A 23,287-nucleotide genomic window follows, 5' to 3' on the forward strand; every position below is an offset into this window, starting at 1 on the left:
CCAGATGTTCAGAAGTTGTCCATTGTTGTATCCTGTCAAAGTTGGCACTGACAGTAAGCTGTTTTTGATTTGATGATTTTTTTTTATTTGAAAAATTCACCAAAATCTGATATAGTGAAGTCACTTTGATTACTTCCATCTGTAACAATTGAAACTGATCCATTTTTCAGAACTCTTCTTTCTCTACTTGTGCCCTTTCACTAACAATACCTGTTGTTTTTGTCCTTCCATAACTGGTTTTTTTTTTTTTTTTTTTTTGCTATTTCACCACCAGGAAATATTTCTGAACACACCTAGATGATCAGCACAATTCAGAGAAAGAGTATGTTCTACACTGTTGTTGTTGTTTTTAATGAGTTTAATCATGGAAGGACTACTGAGGCCAAATTATGTTGGCTGTTTATAGGTTTATTTGCAAACAGCAGAAGATTTTAGGTGTTGAATTATATCCTTCTGTACAGACCAATATGCTTCAGAACTTCCAGAAAGTACCGATCAGACTGCCTATTAAATTTCAGATGGTCAAACATCAATATCCAAAAAGCCCACTTATATCAACAATTTTCTTGGTCTTGTTTGACCAAATGCAAATTTCCTGAATTTCAGTCTTTGCCCCCCCCCCCCAGCTGGTTTTTATATCATATTTCAATGAAAATTCCAGTTATTTTTTGTCTCTCCTCCTGACTTCCTTATACATATTACCCAAATTCCCCACTGAGCCTACTTTTCTAGCTCACTATAATACACATCTTTTGTAGTCTACTCATATGGACATCCTCTTACTATTCTCACTAGACATCACCAGTCTTTGAACCCTTTCAAGAAATTCAGTATCTTTCCTTAAATGCAGCATCAGCAGGAACATAATATTTCAGGTTATCTTTCAAATGCACAATCTTACATTTGGCAGCATTTCAGAGAAGATCGTATCTTCTCAGTGGGTGAGTAGGCACATGCATTCTCAAAGTGTAACAGCTGACAATACAGTTGTGACCACACCCACCAATGAGAAGACAGTCATCTCCAAAATGATACTGTTTGCTATTTCAAACTGTGAATAAATATAATAAGATAATTTCTATTTGATAAGTGTTACTTATCTGAGGTGCAAGAATAGGCAACTCGTTGAAGGATTCACAGTATGAGATATATTGAAAGAATGCCTTTTTATGCAAACATTGTTTTTCTTTGTATGATTTAGCTACATATAGAAATTATGCACGAGCACTAACTTATACATTAGTCAAATATGTTATAGACTGAGGCTTATAATCCTAAAAAACTTATACAACTTCCAAATCTAACTTTAACTGATCTGCCTTTAACCTCAGCTGCCTTTGCAGTCACTTGAAGAAGTGGTAAGAATTACCATGCGACATCTAATTACCATCTGTATAATATCCAACTGGAAATAAACAGATATTTAGTTCAAACATAAGTAGAAGTGTTTTATTTCTTATTTTAGTTTATTTAAAAGAAGGAATCTTTGCTACTTACACACCATGCTGCAAAAGCAACATTTAAGCTCCTTGTCCCCATTCTTGGTTCTTGTGATTAATGATTTCTCATACTCAGACTTTGCCTTCTTAACTCACTCTGTGGTCTTAATACAAATCAACTTATAATTATTGTTAAATTATGAGTTGCCTGTCATTTTGTGACTGCCCTATCATGCATTTTTCTGTTTATCAAGTTTGAGAAATCTCTTTTTATCAATCTTGGCTTTCCCCTCATGTGGTAAATGGGATAGATGTACTCATCAATCTCACTACAATGTTTGCTGAATTAGGCATGTTCTTTTCCATCTTTTTATTATTATTTTTTTCAGTTTCAAAATCCTTTGGAAAACTAATTTTTTGTAAAACTCTAATATCTTTAAAAACAATAATACACAACATTCAAATTAAACAAAAATACTGAACTATGTTACTAAGACATCTGTAAGAGAAATTCCAGTTGCAGATCCTTCACCTTTAAAAGAAAACTTGCTTTTTTACAAAGATACATTTTGTACAGTTTTGATATGTACTGGAAATAATAATTTACATCAAACTGCCAAATATTTTTTAACATTTTAAACCTAATAAAGAATACTTTAAATGGAAGGTTACATTACATTTTATGTTCACAATACTGGTTTCATAAAAATTTAACAACTGAATTATACATGCCTTTTTCTTTCCATTTCCAATAGGAGTAACAATTTTATCATGTTCAGTATTATTAGTAACTTCATTCTTTATCATGGATTCAAATTCATATACATGTGCATCCTGAAATGGTCATTAGAAAATTAAATGAAAAAAAATTAAATATGATAAAACCAAATTTTATGAACTCAGGTAAACAAGTTAATAAAATTTCAAAAAACAAAGTATAAAAGGAAACATTTTCACAATTAAAAACATTACTAAAAAAAAACTAGCATGAACACTATGTATACAAAATATGCTGACTAGAGAGCTCTTTCACTGCCAAAAATGATTTAGTCCCAAAAGAACTCACTTAAATTTTTCACTGCATAACATTTCTGATATTTATCCCTTAGTAGATAAACAAATATTTGCTAAATGGTGTGCAGGAATTAAAGAAAATTTCTTTTTGTACTGCAAAACAGCCCAACCAATAGCAAAAAAAAAAAAGAGTTCACAATTCTGTTATAGTACTCTGCTAACAATGACAATGATCTTTTTTTAAGTAGCATACTTATTCAATATGGATTATACTGCTGTAAAAGAATAATTTTTCTGAATAGTTTTGAAACTAATAAAACTGGTAGCAGTTAACCCTGAAGTTCAATAACATGTTCTTACACTTCACTGTTCTACTGCCAAAACTTGCTACTGCTAACTGGTATCAGTAAGCTTAAAGAGTTGAATAAGCAAAATTAGTAAGAGCTTAGAAAGTGGCTAATTTATGCTTACCTTTCATCACAGGCTGTTCAGTTGATGTTTGTTTAGAGAAGAGAGCCTAGCCAAATTAAATTTCAGTCATATTAGGTTGTCAATATTACAGACAAGTTGGCCTTTTTTTTTGTGTCTGTAGTGTCAAACTGGATGAGAAGTCACACAAAATATTGGGAGGCTACTGTTGCTATGAGACAGAAATGTGTTTGATAAGAAAAAAAACAGCTGATTCAAAAAGGGAATTTTTTTTTTTTTAAACAAGACAGATGGTTTTATGGGTTGTGCTAACTATTGTGCTTGCTAGTTATTTTTCAGTGATAAAATTGGTCTTAATTGGTTCATGATTGTCAAAAACATGAAAACTGAGTTAATAAATACTGTATTTAAGTGAAATGGCTATTTGTTAGAGAAGGCGACCCATTACCAAAGGTTGCAATATGAAGATGTTCCAAACAATTGAAATAATCAAACCATCAATTTGCAGGTCTCATTTATGTTAATATCACAAAAACTAGTACACCGAGAGAAAAGGTTAATAAATTCTTTTGTACTTCCCAAGTAACATGCACATTAAAGAGGAATTCCAGTTACTATGTAGATATGATAAAGGTAACCTAAATATCTGCTAAAAGTTTTGAGAATGTTGCTGACCAAGATAATTATCTCCATAGAGACATAAGTTATATTTATGAATAATGGAAGAAAAACTTGTAGAGTTGTATGACAAGAATAAACTTAGATTTTAACTAACCTGCTTTAATTTTAATCTTAGAAACTGTTATTAAGTTAAGCAAGTTACAATCTTCCACTTTATCCCTGCCTATACAACTATAATGGTGCCTCCATAGCCAGGTGGGAAGGAGCAGCAGTGTGCAGCACACGCTTTTTGATTAGACCGGGGTTCAAGCCTGTCACCACCAAATACGGAGGATGCGGAAAGGTCAGGGAATGACCACTGCATATCCCGGAGCAATATGGCCTTAGTTGCTAATGCTCCTAAAAACCAAATAACAACAACTATAAATAAAATGATCACATGGGAAAGTTGAAATTAATTACAATAAATAATGAAAAGTGGCTTATGATTTGATGAAATCATAAAATGGGAGTGCAGTAGCATACACATTTTAGTCAACTGTGGCTTGAGTCCACATGGCAGCTAATTATAATTGAAGATTATATTCTTGTTAAAATGATTAATTGTCAACTCCTCTGGCTTATGTGGTCATGCCAAAGTATAAACAGAACATTTATTTTTGGAAAGTAAACTCCTAGCAAACTTTGTTATACAAGCAACATTGAAACAAACAGAATACACTGATAAACAAGGTTAAGGTATGAAAAACAACAATACAATAGTTTGAAAAGTAAGTAACTGATACGAGTCAAGGGAATTTGTAATAAAAATACATTATGTACTATAACAGTACTGTGTGAACTTATGAGAATGCATGTCATTTCTGAAATATGCAAATTAACTCTTGATTGCCTGAAAATGAATATTAGCAGAGTAGGTCGTGAGAACTTAATGTTGGGGGGGGTGATAAAATTAATTCAAACAGCAAGATAACACTTGGAATGTGCTCATTCTTAATAAGAGTCCCTGTAATGGTACTGAAATCTGCTCTTCCACGGGAAGATTCCATGGGAGATTCAAAATTTGTATCCTTAGAATAATGATTCTAAACTAGGTAGTCTTGCCACCTAAAGGGGGAGAGGGGGAATGAGCTCTTTCCAAATTGAATTTTCAGAACACGTATTTAATTTTCAAATTTGGAAACTAGAATAAATGAGGTGAGATGAGGAGGTAGAACAAAACTAGAAGGGAGGTAATTGCATAAAATGAATCCCTGCATTACAGTATTCCTTTCATGGTGAATGAGATTTAAGTGTAGATACTTCTGTGGCCACTGCATCTAAGAAATATCCTCAATCTCATAAAATGTTCTCCACCAAAACGGTCACTACTATAGGGGTAGGGAAGACATTATCATTAATTAGAAAGAATTATTGCACCCCCAGCCTGCAAAATTGCAAAGTCTGACAACAAATTCAAGTATTTTGTCCATAACCTCTACAGCAGTCATGGGTATGCATCTTCATATGTGCATTGCAGTTATACCTGCATGAATTAGTCTCTCTCTCACTCTCCAGTTGAGAATGGATATGTCAAGAATAAGTTAACAGACTGAATCTGAATATATTCATGATGCTAGCTGAAATTAGATCTTATCTGAAATAAGATAAGAGGGAGATACAAATCATGGGTCATTTTGAATTCAGGCCTCTCTCCTGCAACCTATCAGTTTCATGGGAGATGTTTCGTCCTGTGGAAGCTGAAACTCAGCAGAGTTGTGCTACTGTCTGCCTATATCATCTGGCAGTTAAGGCCAGATAAACTATCTGGTGGTGTTGTGACCCTAGACTAATCTTGCAGCTCTTCACAATACTTCTCCTGACCCCCAGAACTATCTCCACAATTGGAATATCACATCTGGGTGGACATTCAGGATATCTGCTATCTCTGCCAGTGTGATTATTCTACTGCCATCTTGCTAAGTATTCCCTACAATCAGACCACTTTATTTAAAACAACCATATTTGCATATGAGAATAATGTGTAGATGTACTCAATTGCATCTACATCAGTTACTAAGTCCACATGTAGAATTTCAGTTTGCCTTACAAAGGATAAATATGCAAACAATACCTTAAGTTTAGTCCACCAATGTATTTTTCTCAACACATTGTATCACAGTATAAATTTACTGTGGTCAATGTACTGAAAAATATCTCTAAACAATCCAATCTTTTTTTTTTCCATCCAGTGGTTTTTTTTTTTTTCTTTTCTTGTAGATTTATTTGTGAATTTTTTTTCATTAGTTTCTCAAATTTTGCTATAAAATTACAAAATATGAAAAACAAAATATAAAAATATATGTAATTAAGCACTATGAATGTGAACCTATAATGACAGACAGCTGGAACCTGTTTTTCAGTAGTTCACTATGGAAATATGATTGTTTTGGTGGTGACAGGTGTAAGTGCTCCCCCTGAAGAAATCATGCCTGTGATATCCCTATTCTTTTGATTCTTTCTTATTATTCTATGATTTCAGTTTATTTCTTATTTGGAGAGTTTGCTTTTGTCTTTGATTTGGATTTCTTTAGCTTTTTGAATAAAGATAGCCCACAAAATCGTGCCAACCTTGCAAAGAGCTGGGAGGCTCTTCCCATAGCATAAACAGGTTTCGGTTGTTTAATTAATTTGATAGTTAGCTTTTTTTTTTTTTTTTTTTCTTCTTTTTTTTTTTATGATAACAGCAGTAGTTACAAGAATATGCAACATGCTGGAGTTTTAGTACTATTAAAATAATATTACCTTCAAATGGTTTAAGAGTGATTAATTCAATTAAACTGTTTATTTATTTAGTTAAATATACCATGTAAGTTTTCTTTTTCTTTTCTGAAGAAACTGTAAAGTTACCAAAATTTGCTCTGTAGATTATGGGCTCTCTTGCAAAAATAAAATAACATTTAATAAATAAAATAAACAACATATAAAAAATGCATTTCTATAGCTATTCATTTTAGCTAAATATGGACCTTGAATGAGTACTCCTCATAAAATTTAACATTTTTAAATATTAATTTTAAATATTAATATAATATACTGTAATATATATTGCAACTTTCCAAGTTTTTGTAACTAAATGTATACTAGTGTTTTAGTTATATGAGAAGAGGTTAGAAAGTGATTTATATGCAAGAAATGCTTTCAGCTAGGAATACTAGTCATGAATCATAAGTTCCATCCTCTCTTAAATCTTAACACTGACCCAGTAGTCTTGGTTTGATATAACACACATACAAGGTGTCCATACTGAAGTGTAAAAACACTAAGGTTCAGCATATTTTTACTGAATAACAGGGACAGAAGAATATGCACACAAATAATAGGAAATAATTGTTACATTTGGGCACAGAGTATACATTCTACATATGCATCACTAATAGCATTGTAGTGTTGAATGTCAATGGTACTCAATTTTTGCCCAGCATTGTATAACTTCATATGCAAATGATGCTACCATGGTGGTTCCTTCATATGTATGTTTTGCACTTTTAAGGTATACTTTTAATTTCACATAACCCCTACAGAAAAAAATAAATAAAATAAAATAAAAAATAAATAAAATTGAAGGGTAAAAGTCAGACAGTCTCAATGATCAGAAGTTTTGTTTTTGCACTAAGGCTATGAGACAACAGTGTCTGTAAATTATGTGTACTCTACAGTTGGTTTCCCTGTTTTTCTGGATGAAAAAACAGTTTCCAGGATAAAATTTCAATCATCATCCAAGACAAACTAACTTGGCTATGATGTGGAGGAGGAAGGGAATCATCATCTTGATGAGATTCAGATCCAAGCCTTTTTTGACATATTGCGTAAGGACAGCAAACAAACACTGTGTTGAGAATGATGACCAGAAGATGAGCCTGTCTCTATCCACCCAGTGGTCTGGCACTTAGACATTTAAAAAGGAGCAGCACATATTACACATTTTACAAGGAGCACCATCCTGTTAGAATGCAAAGCGCAGTCAGAAATCCTCTAACTGTGCCACAAAAAGCTTTAAAGCTATTTGTGGCATCACAGCTTTTTCTTCAAATAAAAATAAACCAACAATCCTATTATGCTATATAAGACCACACTAAACATTAACTTTCAAGTTTCTCTTTCAACTTCCAGGATGGCTTATTATGTCTATTGATATGCAAAATAAATGTTGCTCTATTGAAGAATATAATCCAGTTCAGGTAATCAAAAATGATGTCAAGACCATATTTTACATGCTTGGCACGCATCTGATATTATCATCCAGTTTTATATGCTCTACTACCTAAAGCAATGCATACAGCCACAGATGCGGCATATAACTTCTGCATCAAGTTCATCTGTTGTGCCAGTACTTCTGTGCTGGCACAAAAGATGAACTTGAACTTCAGAAGACAACACTCATGCATTTGATATCAACCAGTGTCCTGCATTTTCCACAACCATGCTGTTTAGGATGCTGAATTTATCTCTTCAAAAAGTTTTTACATATTTTTACAGTTCTCTTTGGCTCTACGGTTGCATGCCAAACTTCAAACAAAACTGTTGCAACTCCAAAGTAAATGACTTTGGTTCAGTCATCAGTATACACATTTTGCCTTTTCTTGAGGAAATTTTCATAATTAAATTTGAAACACAGAACTTAAGGTGATAAACAATGTGCTGTTTGTGCAAAAGTTAACCTTCTTACCTTCACATGTAAAAAAATATATAAAAGATTGTCACACTCAGTGTGGATGTGAGGAATTTAAGTACAGTAAGTTCCTGAAAAAAAAAAAAAAAAAAAAAAAGATTTAGTAAGTTGAAAGATCCAGAGCTCAAATTCATGTTGGAAACTGAAGGAACATTTCTATATTTTTCTAAAACTTTTCTGGGTTTTTCAACTTAGTATTGAATAATCTGGTCTCAGGTATAGAATAGCTAAGGTCAAATAGGATAATCAACAGAACTTCAGTTCTGTTGATAATTCTGTTCCCCCACCCCTGGCTGATGCTACATAAGCTTGCTTTCTTGCATTATATGCCTCTACTACTACTGTTATAGTGCAATACATCCTTAGTTGCTGCTTCCCAATGAGAAAATGAACCAAACAGTTTGAGGAGCACAATAAAATATAAAAAACTTTTTCATTCATTCAAGAAAAAGAACAATGATTATTTGCAGAATTAAAAATCTGTTTAATTCAAAAAAAAATTATGAATACCAAATGTAATTAATATAAAAGGATTACTCACTGTTCCTCCCATACAAATAGGTAATTTCTCTTTTTCAACATAATCAAAAACTGAAGTTCTGTTTACAAATTTAATCTTCTCAACTGCTTCTTCGGGTAACCAAGCTCTAACTATTTTCCAAGCAGCTGCCAAGAAAAGGAAACTTAGAAGTTAGTAGCTTCAAGTAGAAAACTTTAGAAATTAATGACAGCATAAGAGATGTTAAAATTCATTAACAAAAACTAAAAGAATCCTCTTTCAATGTAAAAAAGAATAAATACTCTTTGCAACTTTTATCGTATTTCTCAACTTTATAATTAACCCTTTCAATGTGTGAGTTTACTGAATGTATGTACGATCCTTGTGGTCAGGTTTGGTAGGCAGGCTAAGTGGAGTGAGATTTTCATGAAATTTTGAAGCTTTAAAAAAATGAAAAACGTTGTACATTATCTGTACATAATCCTGCCCCACCTTTGAAATACAAAGTAACTTCAGAAATGCAAAAAATATGCATCACAGTGCAATACACCCTTAATTGCTACTTCCCAAAGAGACAATGAACCAAACAAATGCTTTTAAATAATTTTATTATTTAAAGAATTTAAGTGCTTTTTGATGTGCAACATTTATTATTGCAAGTCGAACCTCAATGGTTCGACACTCTCTGGCTGTCTCTCTCAATATTACTAGGTACATGTCATCAACTCCAGGAGCAGCCTTACCTGCCTTTAGGCTCAAAAGTTTTTCTAATGAATAGTCATCTGTAATTTCAAAAGTACTAATACCATAGCTCTGTCTCACTTTGCACAGCCTCTCCTCAGAACAGAGGATCCTTCATCAATAAAGATAGATGCAAAGTACCTATTCAAGAATGACCATCTGATTAGTTTTCTTCTTTGTACTCACATACATCAAAAACTACATGTGCTCATTCTTGTTCTCTTAGCCAGTGCTCTCTCATGCTCAGCCTTTGGCCTCCCTAGCCTTATATGTGATACTATTACAGATCAACTTTTAGCTGCTGTGGGGCTCAGTACTTTTAACTGCTCCGTAACTTTTCCATATCATTTCCTACTCTATTAGACTGGCTAGCTCCATATTCATCCATCTCAGCATCCTCCTCTTGCTATATTTTCTTAATAGTACATGCGTTCATAGCCTCTGTGTTTATTGCTTTAAAAGGTATTCCACAATCTGATTCATTTATATATTTGTCCTCCCTCTCTCTCTCCCCCTGCAATCTGTCCAATTCAAAGATGCCATGTAGCATCTTGTCATAGTCCCCTTTTCTAAAATTAAAACACATACTTTACCTTCGACTACTGCAACATCTTTCTCCACCTTCCAACTAATGACTGCATGTCCTCTACCTGCCAATGGTTCCTTTACTTTAAGCCCTGTAATGTCATCTAATTCATGAGTAATGAGGTCAAAAATATTCTCACCCCCCCTAGTATTTTCTCTAACAGCTAGATTATTATTTGCTGGTACAAATAATAATCATCTATTTTACTTTACAATTTTGTTCCCCATGGCAAGTTCACTCTCACTTATTCCAATCAATTAGGGGCAGATTGAAGTCACACTTGCTTGCCCATTCTATCTATATGTAGAGACTGATTGTACTCTTCACAATCCTCTGGCCAGTAGATTACTCCCATTCTCAGAAATTATACCTTTGCTTCAACTAACTCACACCACACAGATTCTATGCTGGCAGGTATAACTTCTGAATCAGCAAAAGCTCTTTTTTTGTGTTCAGGCTGCTTTTGACAAGAAGCTTGACTCCACCACTCCAAATTTCCAGGTAGCAACACATTTATGTTAGCCCTATTACGTTAGCACGAGTTGTCCTAACTAGGGGTTTGAATTCACCCATTTTAATGACAATATTCCTGACATTACTGTAGACATAGTTAAGACTAAATATTCTTCTAGAGTTTAATACTCTGACATACCCCTTGAAGTTATTTAGGCTTGTTTCCCTAGCTTTACTTTCCTCCCACTCATTAGAAACATTGCCACCCTCAGAACATCTTGTCGACATTGGCTGTTGTGGCAACAAACAAGGATTCTTGAGATGTGTGCAAGCATTACTTTGACCCAGATAAATGAGTATCCATGTTACCCTTCTCCTCACCCCAACTAGCAGTTTCCCCTGAACTCTTAAGGTATCCTCAATGATACTGGCAAAAACCCTTGCACCACCTTTGTTCAAATAAATACCATCTCTACAAAAGAGATTCCTTCTACATACAAGTGCAGGACTGATTGATAACAATTTCCCCCTAAAGCCTTGCAGAGTTCCCAGAGTCTTGAATTAATCCACAAGCCTTTCATAGCACATGATCCCTCCTATCATGTCTGGGCAGAATTGCAAACACACATCCCCAAATGGCTGATGCTGCATAAGCTCATACACTTGCTTTCTTGCATCACATGCCACTACTACATACACATTTTGATCTAACTTGTAGCATTTTTTCAGCATGGCCCCAGATTTATCCAACAAATCACCAGGTCACATTAATTTAATATAATCTTTCCTAAATACATTAAATTTAATATAATCTTTCCACATTAATAATAATAATAATTCTCTCTTTATCCCCCTTACAATCTGACAACTGTTGATAATGTCATTAATTGTTGCTCCCAGAAAAAACACCAGGGTGTTTTTGCTGTATGATGTTATCTTAATTATTACAAATTATGTTATTTCCCTGACAATATAGTCTCCAAATAAAACTAGATTTCCTTCAACCAGAGCAGTATGCACTTGACTATTCTGTTCTGGGACACAAATTGGGGTTACATCTCTTCAGCGATCACAAGATACTTGAGTCCCTAATGAGCTCCCAGCTACATATGTTTCTAGAACAAACACTCATTCCTTCAGTGACTCAATTCTTCTAGTAATGCACCAAAATTTAATTTGAGATCAGTACATTCCTTACATTGGATGCAAAAAAAAAAAAGAATCGTCAGTTGGGCTGGGTTTCTCTACGAGACTAACCTTAGAATAAATGCAACAGACTACACAAGTGACAAACTCATGGCTCATACCAGAAATGCATACAGGCATTTTCATCGAGTCGGGATGTTCTTCGACGACGTATTGAAAGTGGATGTTATAACAATCATTATTTAGATAAATTCGAATTTAAGAAAGATTACAAAATTTAAACTTACAATATACTACAGAATTTAATTTAACAAAGTACTACAGAAATTAAACTGTTGCCAAAACTTTTATCCACTAGTGAAGTTAAAATTAAGCTACCAAAGTTATTAGAAAGAAAAATACTTTAGAATTAAATTTACAAAATTAAATTTAAGAATTAAATTTACAAAATATTGTAGAAATTAATTTCAAAAAATTACTGAAATTAATTTTAAATCAAAATTTTTTTCTGCCAGACAGAAAAAAATTCTCTCTTCGGTTAATCTGCCAGAGCCAACTTAAAACATGTCTGCTCTCTTTGACTGCCTACAGTAGAATCCAATAACTGGATAAACAAATAATATTAAAAGATGAAGGAATTTGTTTATACATAGGTAATGCACGCACACACTTCTACTACCAAGGTAGTTTTAATTATATGTTATATTGCAAATACCTTCACGAGTTGCCACTACCTTGAATAAGTAGCGTTCACCTATAAAAAAAAAAGTAAAGTGCAGCCATTATCAACCCACTGCAGTATGGGAAGCCTCCTCAACAATTCATGCTGAGGGAAATGGACCATAATCTGCTACGCTGGTCCAGTGCGGGTTGGCAGATCGACCGTATTCAGCAGTCAGGGGCTTGAACCCTGATCTACTCAAAGAGCGTGTGCTACTGCACTCCCGCTCCTGACCACTCGGCTACGGAGGCGGAAAAGACTAATGTTACTTATTCTTGGAGGAATAAGTAACATTAGTCTTTTCCATAGGTGAACACTACTTATTCACGGTAGTGGCAACTAGTTGTGAAGGTATTCACAAAGAGATATAATTAAAATGACACATTAAAACTACCTTGGTAGTAGAAACAATGTGTGTACATTACTCATGCATAAACAAATGTCTTCATACTCTTAGGTGGCGAAGGTAAAGAAAGCCAACACGCTTCAGTAAACTTATACCGGGCAAATTCATTTCCCGCTACCGCAGTTTCTCCCTGCATTCTCAGTAAACAAATGGTGCGTGTTATCATTAGTGGCAGTAGAAGTTGATAACAATGTATTGATTAGTTTTTTCTCATTATTAAAAGCCGATTATTGGAGTTCATGAGTGTAATGCCTTCATGGCTGAAATTTACTTACGGGTACACCCTCCAGAGTGCCTCAGTCTTAGGGTGTTTATCTCCCTTTCCCGCTGTTTTAAAATAGGAAAACGACTTCTACAGATGGTGCATGTTTTTGGTAGTGGCAGTAGAAGTCTTTTTTCTATCAGGTTAAAACAGCAGGAAGGGAGAATAAACGCCCTAAGACTGAGGTAGTCTGGAGGGGGTATGTGTAAGTAAATTTCAGCCCATTCATGAACTCCAATAATCTGCTTTTAATAGTGAGAAAAAACTAATCAATACATTGTTATCGACTTCTACTGCCACTACCAATAACATGCACCATCTGTTTAAGTGAGAATGCAGAAAGAATCTGCAGTAGCAGGAAACGAGTTTGCCTGGTATAAGTTTACAGAAGTTTCCCGTGTTGGCTTTCTTTACTTTAGGCTCTCAGGCATTTAGCCAAGAAATATCCTTTAGAATATTAAAAGATAATTACAGTTAAGTATCTATACAGACTAAATATTAACAAAATATCAATACAAATGTTTTTTAAGATTAACTTTTTCAAATAGTTATTCAGAAAAATACACATAAGTCAGCTCACACTCTATATATGGCTACTATAGATAAATGGGATATAAAAATTTAATGCATTACAACCGTTGCTTTTTTATTAAAACATATTTTTCTTAATGTGCATACTTAATCAGTTCAAAAGAGTTCTCAAATAATAATAATAATCAGTAACTAAACCTGTTACACAATAATTATAATTATGTTAAGAATTTTGTAATTAAAACTTAAAATATACTAGATAAGAGAATAAACAATTTGTCTTAGCATTTTAAAAATATAGGCTTTTACAGAGGGCAGTTATCCAAGGAAATAATTTATTAACATACTCTCTGTAGTAGAATTAAATTTTATCAACCAATAAATTCTTATATTTTATATAATTTAACTTTCCAATATTAAAAAAATTCTAATTATGAACTAAAATTAAGATTAAAAGAGTATTATACATTAATGTGCTTCCATACATGAAAACAAATGAAAGTGTCTAATAATAAGAGATTTATGTTCCTTGTATTCATATTTTTTCACCATTCCAAAGTAACACTAATAACTTCACGTATTTAAAATTGAAAGTAATGAATTAATTCTTCACCCACTAAAGGAAAAAAAAAAAAAAAAAAAAAAAAAAATTATTAATGCACAACCTCTAAATTCTAACAGACAATTAAAAAAAAAAAAAAAAAAAACTTACCATTGAAAAGCCACGGCATATCAAATATTAAGATATAACCTGAAAGAAAAAGACATTTAAATATGTTGAAATGATATTCCTCAATAACACAATCTGTTAAACTAATATTTTTCTTAATGCTTATTATTTCAATTATATTTGTTTCCAAAACAAATACAAACCTTTTTTTTTTTTTTCTTCATTAATGATGCTCCAAAACTGCATTTTAGATTCTAAACTTTTAGATTCATAAATTACAAGATGTACAATGTAAGCTATTATCACAAAAATGAGTATGCAATCCTTGTATAAAACTCAGTGATAGTCCATGCAAGATTAAATATTCTGTACTTTTATTAGACATAACAATAGGAAACTTGTCACAGCATACACCTGAATTATAATATGAAAAACAGGAGCAATGGATTTCACGTGCTGCAGCTATGCATACCTCATAGACTTGATAAAATAAGATGAATAGACTTCAGGTGTATAAAGTTCCAAAGAAAGATGTATTGGGTTTGAGAAAGAGAAAGGGCAATTATTAGTGGCAAATCCAATCACTAATTCTAAAGCCACTGAATGAGCCAGCATTAGTCAGGAATGTATATGGAAACAAATATTCTACATGTCATAACTATACTGGTGGCCACTTTATAAGGTACATCAACCTTGCAGTGAATAAGTCTCCCTTTAACCCTCAAAATGGCCTGCATTCATCATGACATGGATTCAGCAAGGTATTAAAAATGTGCCACAAGGATGCTGGTCATTCCATGTGTTCAAATGAATTAGTGCCAGTATAATGGTGCACACATAATGGTTGCAGAAGCCACCATGATAGGCTGAATTTACCCTCACATTCATGGAACCAGTTCTGCACAACATGGCCTTGCGACATAGTGCATTATCCTTTTGGAAGAACCCATTCACAGATGGACACACACACTACAGCCATGAAAGGATATATATACTGGTTGGACACAATTTCCAGATGAACCATGGTAACCAAACCTTACCTCATGATATAAAGGGGCCCAGTGTGCACCATTATACTGGCACCACAGCCTGCAATTGTTGACACCTGGGTCTGTAGACTCAGTGTTTCAACCATATTTTGGTCCTCCCATCAGTGTGAAACAACAGGAACCAGGATTGCACATAGCAGCACATCTGGCACCAACTACCAGGCCACAATCAGTCACTTAAATCTTTCAATTTGCCCATTTTTGCACTGAACTACACACATACACCCACCTATTTTATATCACATGGTACGTGATAAAAAACATGCAATGCTGTTACTGAAGGGGGTGCTCCACTTCATGAAAATGGCAGGTGTACCTAATAAAGTGGCCACCCACTGTAAGCACTTCTTAAAATCATAATAGATACATTCCCATAACCAGGTAAACCAAAAGAGGTAACAAGAGAACAGTGGTTTTATAGTTAGTATTCTATTTGCAATTTGCAAATTTTAATTCTATTTACAGTAAATACTAATTACCATAAGAGATCAAAAAATAACCAAATATCACTGCAAATACAAATAGCTAACAGCCTGATGCTCCAGGTCACCTAGAACAATAGCACTCAAGGAAGCATGGGACTTAAAATAATTTCTAGATTATTTGTTTTTAACAAATTTTTTAAACATGCTTGATTTAAAAATTCCAAATTTTTGAATGCCTTACTCATAAGGTTTTACTGTATTTATTACCAATTATTGCAATTTAACTATGGAACACAAAATAACAGCAATAAAATGAGAACGAAAAATGGAACTCACCTAAAGATCGAGGATAATAGGACTTGAATAAAGTAATTAAGAATCTAATCAGATCCATATCCTTAAAAAAATAAGTAAAATAAATTCAATAAATAATATAAATATATATATTGAAAACAGTATATAATTTATATATATTTTTTTTTAACACAGTTTCTTTGTAAACAAAAATATATCTAAAATTTTGATATCAAAATTGCCAAAATCATCAAAAAAGGAATATTTTATTTGGTTGATCGACGTAGGCTGAATATAAAACAAACCAGACTATAACTGTTTAAACATGAAGAACTGCAATAAAATTACTAAAATTTTTTCTATTGCATAAAACAAAGTCCAAAACATAACAGTCACTTGTCTGTGCCATAAATCAATGATAAGCTATTCAAAGCTGAATTAATTTTAAAAAAGTTATGCTCTTACTAAAAAGAGTATGTTTCTAGACTTTTAGGGATGAAGACCATTAGATGCTTTTACAGTCTCTACAGATAAACTGTAGAGACTCTTAGAGCAATTGATTTTAACATTGCATAGCACTAATCCTTAATAGATCTAGGATTAAATCAATAAATAAAGTGCCTGCCTTGGTGAAACTTATTTCATTTCAGTCAAAAGAAAATGAGAGGCATGCTACACGTAAAGACAATTTTCAAAAACCAATAAGGATAATTTTGAATACAATAAAACTCTGTTAAGGATTTTAGGAGAAAAAAATTGTTTTCAATCTACTTTACAGATTTATTCAGTTCCTAATAAGCAATAAAATCAAAAATATAAAAACACTCATGACTAATCTTTCAAAGACTAAAATTTTTAACAAGTTACCAGCATAAACAATCAACAGATGGAAGTGACTGTTTTGCCAAGTCGGATGAAAATATTACATTCGGTGAATTTAATAAAATTACTTGATTTGTTATTTTCTTATTATGGCTTTTATCATTCTCCTTTACTTCCAACATCAACTTACACATTTTCATCAAAAATACAGGAAAAGTTTACAATGTCCTAGAGATTTTTCCAGCTGCTGGCACTTTAAAATAACATCACCATCAACTTATAGGTCCAGAAAGAAATCTCTAAATCCTCTCTTTTTAAAGAAATTAACACCCTACTTGAATTGGTTTTCCACAACGTAAAAATGGAAGTGCATGGTATCTAGGAGAGAATGTTTAGGTCTGTGGGTGTCTGACTTTAACTTCTGATGCACCCCACACGCATTAGCCACTTAAGCACTACCTGAGAACTGTGATCCCACCATACTTCATGGGTTAAAGTTTATGATTTTTGGTGCATTAGCAACAAAGGGTATTATGTGACAAGACAACCATAATTCGTGAGTTTTCATCCTTTAACAGCCCTACCCCCAATGCTAATGTATCATTCAGTTCACACTAGAGATCTACCAAACCAGTTGTTAAAAATTATAAAAATGCAAGTGCTATTATACTTAAACATGACAAAACTCTAAGGTCAGGTAGGGCGCGCACAAATTTTGTTTCTCTGACCATGTTGTTCAACACTAATAAAATTTCAACTGAAGTTTAAAAATATACTTTTATGTAATAAAATACACAAAAATAGAGTAAAAAATAATTTAATGACTATATTAAATTAAAATATATTTACAAAACCATATAGCTAAAATAAAATTAAAAAATATACATAGCTAAAAATATTAAAAAGTGTTAAAAAGTACAGTAATTAAGACCTTAGAAAGCTTTCACAGCATATGAAAGCTTTCAAAAACTACATATAGCTCATCTTTTTTAAGATAAATCTTAATGTGTAGCCAGCTCTTAAATAACAGTTAATACTCCAGTGGATACTTGATGGGAAACTAGTGATTTTCTCCCCCACCAGTGAGTAAATAGTTGTGCTATAAATTTTTAATTTACAGCAGCTATATTTTAAAAATACATTATTTTTAGAATTTATTTTAATTTATATGTGCAAAGTATAAATAAAATACAGTCTCATAATTTTTACCATATTTTTTTTTGTGTATTAAAAATACTTTGTTAAACTTAAGTTATTTACTATTGTTCAACACTGTAACCAAAGAAACAAAGATGCTATTACACTGTTTCTAAAAGATTAATCAAAATGAACTGGCTGTTAAAAACTAGTGTTTGGGGATCACATATAATTTATAGTACAAACCTTGTTGAAAACAAGATCATGATCATTTATTACTATGTTTATTATATACAGTACATAAACAACAAATATTAAATAATTTTTTAAAATTATAATCATATGCTAATTCAAAATGATTATAAAACATTAATGTGAAGAAGACGTATACATTTGCAAAAGGGAAGAGAGACTAATAAATAAGACAATCCAGAAAGTAACCAGCCTTAACCTGGAAAAATGATTTCTGAAATATGTTTTGCACTTTGCACAAAAATTTCTGGGTATGCATTAATCATGTAACTTAGGTGATACCTTATTGATGCATTCCTGAATATAATTTACATCCAGGCATCTAAAGCTGCTGTGATTATCTGGCAGGTTGAACTGAATAACTAGCTAAAATATTTGTTTTCAAACTGAGGAATATGAGTTGGTGACCATCTCTTGATGCACAAAGCTTGGAAGGATGCCAAGCTGATATTGCTGAAAATCTTTCACTCTCTTTGATACTCCTGAATTAAGCTTGGAAGAATATAAAGTTTTGCTGGGCATTTTTAGCCTTTCTTCAACATTGCTTAATTAGGATTGAGGATTCAGGATGACAATGATACTGCTAGCAGTGTTTCTAGACAAGACTGGAACTCCATGCTTGTGATGTCATTATACTTGGAGAGTAGGATTTTATACTTGGAGATATGCAGGAATATTGCTAGAACTAAGACTGTTGAAGAATCCTAGCTGCTTTTGATATTTCTGTAAAGGCTGTTAAGTGGCTAGTGGCTGTTTTCATTACTGCTTGTTAGTGAAGTGGTTATTGGCTGGTAAGTTGGTTGGAATTTCTGACCAAAATCTTTAGAGATCATCTTCTAAAGTTGGTGGCAATGTCAAACTGGAAACCTGTGGATTGGCTGGCACTGTTAGAACTGTTTGGAGTTGTAGACAAGAAAGAGAAAAAAAAAAAAAAAAACTTCTCGATTAAGTGCTTGAAAGAAGAAAATTGTGTTCATTCATCTTGTGGGTATGAAATACAGTAAGCAATACTAATCTAAACTTGTGTAAAGATTAAGCTGCTTTATTGAAAACATTAGAAAATTAATTTGAGTACACCTTAGTAGATTATTATTTCAAGAAGTTTTTTCTTGTTTTCAGGACTGCTATAGAAACAGTGAGTGACTTCTCAAAATGTAGTTGAACTGTTGCTAGAAGCTCAATGTTTCTATTGAGTAAAATCAACTTTGTAACATTTTCAACAAAACAACTTAATCTTTACAATTAGTGTCATTTATTGTATTTCAAATCCATAAAACTTCTGAGTCAAGTACTGGACAGCAATGAAAGCATTATTTAAGTGGTAAAATACTGTATGAGGTTAAAACATTTTACAGCATAAATTTTATTACTAGACAATCTTTTACTTATATTATGGGACCAATATGTGTAAAAATCTTATTTGTTTGTTTGGTTTTTATTGGCGCATTAGCAACTAAGGCTATAATGCGCCAAACTCACACGGTGATATGTAAAAAATTTAAATTTTCACTGACCTAATTACTTAGGTCACCATGTCAGTATATAAAATAACAAAGGTATAAAATGTAGAAAAAATAAATCAATAAAGAAATAACAATAACATGTAAATAATAAATACAAGTAAAAACCTTTATTGATTTAAAATAACTAAAAATAGCAGACACATTGTCATTGTCAGATAAAATCTGACTGAGTGTATACGGCTCAGCCAGATGATTAAAAGCGGTAAAACAGATATTGCTAAAATCTGGACAATCAATTAAAATGTGTCTAAAAGTTAAAATTGTGCCACAGGACTCACACATAGGAGGGTCATCAGCACTCAGCAAAACCGAATGTGTCAAATGACTATGTCCTATGCGGGTCCGGCAAGAACAACTTCCTCCTTACGATTCCTGCGCAGACTAGACTGCCACGGTTCAATTACAGGCTTTATACGATATAGTTTATTCCCAGTCTGTCTATTCCACAAATCCTGCCATATCTTCTGCTGTATTGTTTGCTTGTAGTCTGTATAGCGGACTAACAGGCAGCGATTATTATTAGGGATGGCTGCGGTGTCGGCCAAATCATTTCCCCTAATCCCAATGTGGCTGGGAATCCAGCAGAAGCGGATATCATATTCACGTTCTCGGAGGAAGTGAATCTTCTGCTGAATGCTAGACAGAACAAGAATTTTGTGTCCGCTGCTACTGGAATAGCATCTTGTCCGAGCCTTAATTCAGGTTCAGGATGAAGATTACGCTTACGACAAAAATGTACGCAAACGGTCTTCTCCGGCGAGAACCTGAAGCCATTAGCAAGTGCCCAGAAATTAAGGCGATCAATGGCTTTCTGCAGTTGTCTTTTAATAACCCTCATGTTGCATGACTGACAAAATATGCTAAAGTCATCAACATAGAGGGCACTGTTTATAGTTGGAGGAAGTTGCTCTGTGATGGAATTTATTTTGATGGCGAAAAGCGTGACACTTAAAACTGATCCTTGTGGAACTCCCTCCTCTTGGCTGAAGGAACGAGAGAGTGAGGATCCCACACGAACTTGGAAAGATCGATTGGCTAAAAAGTTTCTAATAAAAATGGGGAGAAGGCCTCTAAGACCAAGGCTATGCAAATCTTTTAAAATGCCAAATTTCCAAGTTGTGTCATACGCTTTTTACATGTCAAAGAACACTGACACCAAGTGTTCGCGTTTTAGGAAAGCATCCCGGATGGATGTTTCCAGTCTAATTAAATGATCAAGAGTTGATCTGTTTTTTCGGAAGCTGCACTGGATGTTGGAGAGAAGGTCATCTGATTCTAAATACCATATTAAACGAAAATTAACCATTCTCTCCAGAATTTTGCACATATAGCTAGTCAGAGCAATAGGACGGTAATTAGTAGTGACTTTTGGATCCTTTCCTGGCTTAGCAAAGGCAAGAACGATTGCCTTGCGCCAGGAATCCGGAAACTGCCCTTCAATAAAGATTCTGTATAGAAGGAGCAGATAATCCATAGATTTTGGTGAAAGATGCTTAATCATTTCATAATGGATGCCATCTGGTCCAACAGCACTTGCATTGGAAAGAATGAGGGCTCTTTCCAGTTCCTCTATAGTGAATGCCCCGTTGTAGGGATAGAGGCCCTTGGACTTAAAACTAAGGGCCTGCTTTTCAATTTTATGTTTCAGGACCAGGAACTCTGGGGAATACGAAGATGTTGCAGAGATGTTGGAGAAAGTTTCCCCAAGAGAATTGGCTATTGCAGTTGGATCTGCAATAGTGCATCCATTATAATCTAGGATTGAAGAAGGGTGGGATGTATATTTTCCCTTCATTTTCCGGATTTTATCCCAGACTACCTTAGAATTGGTAGCCTGGTTAATAGATGTTGTAAAACGGATCCGTGATTCCTTTTGACTCTGACGGCGAATGTAGCGTGCTTTGGCTCGTGCACGCTTGAAGGCTATTAGATTAACAGTGGTAGGATATCGGCAGAATATCCCCCACGCTTTGTTTTGAGCCTTTTTTGCTGCTGTGCATTGTGAATTCCACCAAGGTTTGCGAAATGGTGGAAACCGGGCAGATGTTTTTGGAACAGCATTCGCAGCTGCTTGGACAATAGTTTCTGTGATGTACGTTACTGCATCATTGATAGGCTCTTGACTGACGGTGCTGAGATGAAAATTTGCCTGATGTTGGAAGGCACACCAGTCAGCCTGATCAATCTTCCACCGTGGTAACCTGAAAGAAAGACACGGTCTCCCACTGTATAACGAGGTTATCACAGGGAAGTGATCACTTCCGTACGGATTCTCCTCCACTTCCCAAGTGAGTGAAGGGAGTAGAGAAGGGGAGCAGATAGAAAGATCAATGGCAGAAAAGGTACGGGCAGGCATGTGGAAGAAGGTATTTGTTCCAATATTTAGAAGGGAAAGGTCATTGTCATTTAGCATACGCTCTATGACTCGTCCCCTTCCATTAATGTTAGCACTACCCCACAGGGTGTTATGCCTATTAAAATCCCCGAGAAGTAAGAAAGGGGGAGGCAACTGCGTTACAAGATCTTCAAGGTCTTCCTGGGAGATGTCTGTCCCAGGTGGCAAATAAATAGAGCAGATCGTTAATAAAAATCCCACTGTAAGGCGAATTGTAACAGCCTCTATGCTGGTTGTAATTAGCAAGGGTGGAACTGGGGTCTGATTACCCACAAGGATAGCCACTCCTCCACGAGCAGGACCATCTGCAATTCTATCCTTACGAAAGATTGTGATGTTATGCATGGTGGGATCATAATTTGCCTTTAGATAAGTCTCCTGCAAGCAAAAGCAAACTGGCTCGTGCTTTTGCAGGAGGGCCTTGATGTCATCAGTATTTCGCCGGAATCCACGACAATTCCATTGTAGGAATTTAGCCATTAATTTGGCTTGGTGGGTCCATCAGGCGGCTTCCGAGGTGCTGAGTGCTTACTTTTATCAGTCTTGGCTTTATCTTTTTTGGGGAAGAATGGACGCTGTCCCATGTCCATTTCTTCCTCCGCAAAGAGTTCCAAGACTGATTCATCCTGTACCTCCTTGTTCTCTACATCCATTGTTTCTGTTATTACTGCAGGCTCTTTACCACTTGGTTTTGGTAGTGGTGGAGCACTAGGAGGTACGGATATAGGAGTGGCAACTGATTGTGTTGTTTTGGTGGGCTTTTGTGAACTCAATAAATAGTGTGCAATCGGGGTGAATGACTCTTTTGGTGGTATAGTCATCTCAGTTTGTGTACCGATAGTGCACTTAGAAGAAACCTTCTGGGCATACGAAGGTTTCCCGCTATTTATTGTTGGATACGTTTTCTGGCCTCTGGGTAGGAGATATTCAGCTCTGTTTTTAACTTTTGGATCTCTTTTTCATCCTTCCACCGCTGGCATGCTCTAGAGTAGGCGGGATGCTCTTCTTGGCAATTGACACAGATTGGTTTTGGAGCTGAGCATTCCTTGTTCTCGTGGTCTTTAACACCACATCGAGCACAGGCAGGGTTACCACGACAAGATGTTTGTGAGTGGCCGTATTTTTGGCATCTAAAGCACCGCAGTGGGTTTGGGATATAAA

General features: G+C 34.3%; 1 protein-coding gene across 1 annotated transcript in view; it reads right to left on the reverse strand.

Moving 5' to 3' along the window:
- The window catches only part of LOC150091735 (motile sperm domain-containing protein 2-like), a 167,708-nt gene that overhangs the window by 77,494 nt on the left and 66,927 nt on the right, over positions 1-23,287 (reverse strand). Inside the window, exons 6-10 of the mRNA XM_090369523.1 lie at positions 16,040-16,100; positions 14,272-14,310; positions 8,756-8,880; positions 2,117-2,273; positions 1,770-1,873 (exon numbers count right to left, since the gene is read on the reverse strand). Of these exons, the coding sequence (XP_090225649.1) occupies positions 1,770-1,873; positions 2,117-2,273; positions 8,756-8,880; positions 14,272-14,310; positions 16,040-16,100 (486 nt within the window). The remainder of the gene's footprint in view (positions 1-1,769; positions 1,874-2,116; positions 2,274-8,755; positions 8,881-14,271; positions 14,311-16,039; positions 16,101-23,287) is intronic.

This window comes from Mastigoproctus giganteus, chromosome 1 (genome assembly GCF_048544385.1).
Source record: "Mastigoproctus giganteus isolate SK-2022 chromosome 1, ASM4854438v1, whole genome shotgun sequence".
NCBI classification, from domain to species: domain Eukaryota; kingdom Metazoa; phylum Arthropoda; class Arachnida; order Uropygi; family Thelyphonidae; genus Mastigoproctus; species Mastigoproctus giganteus.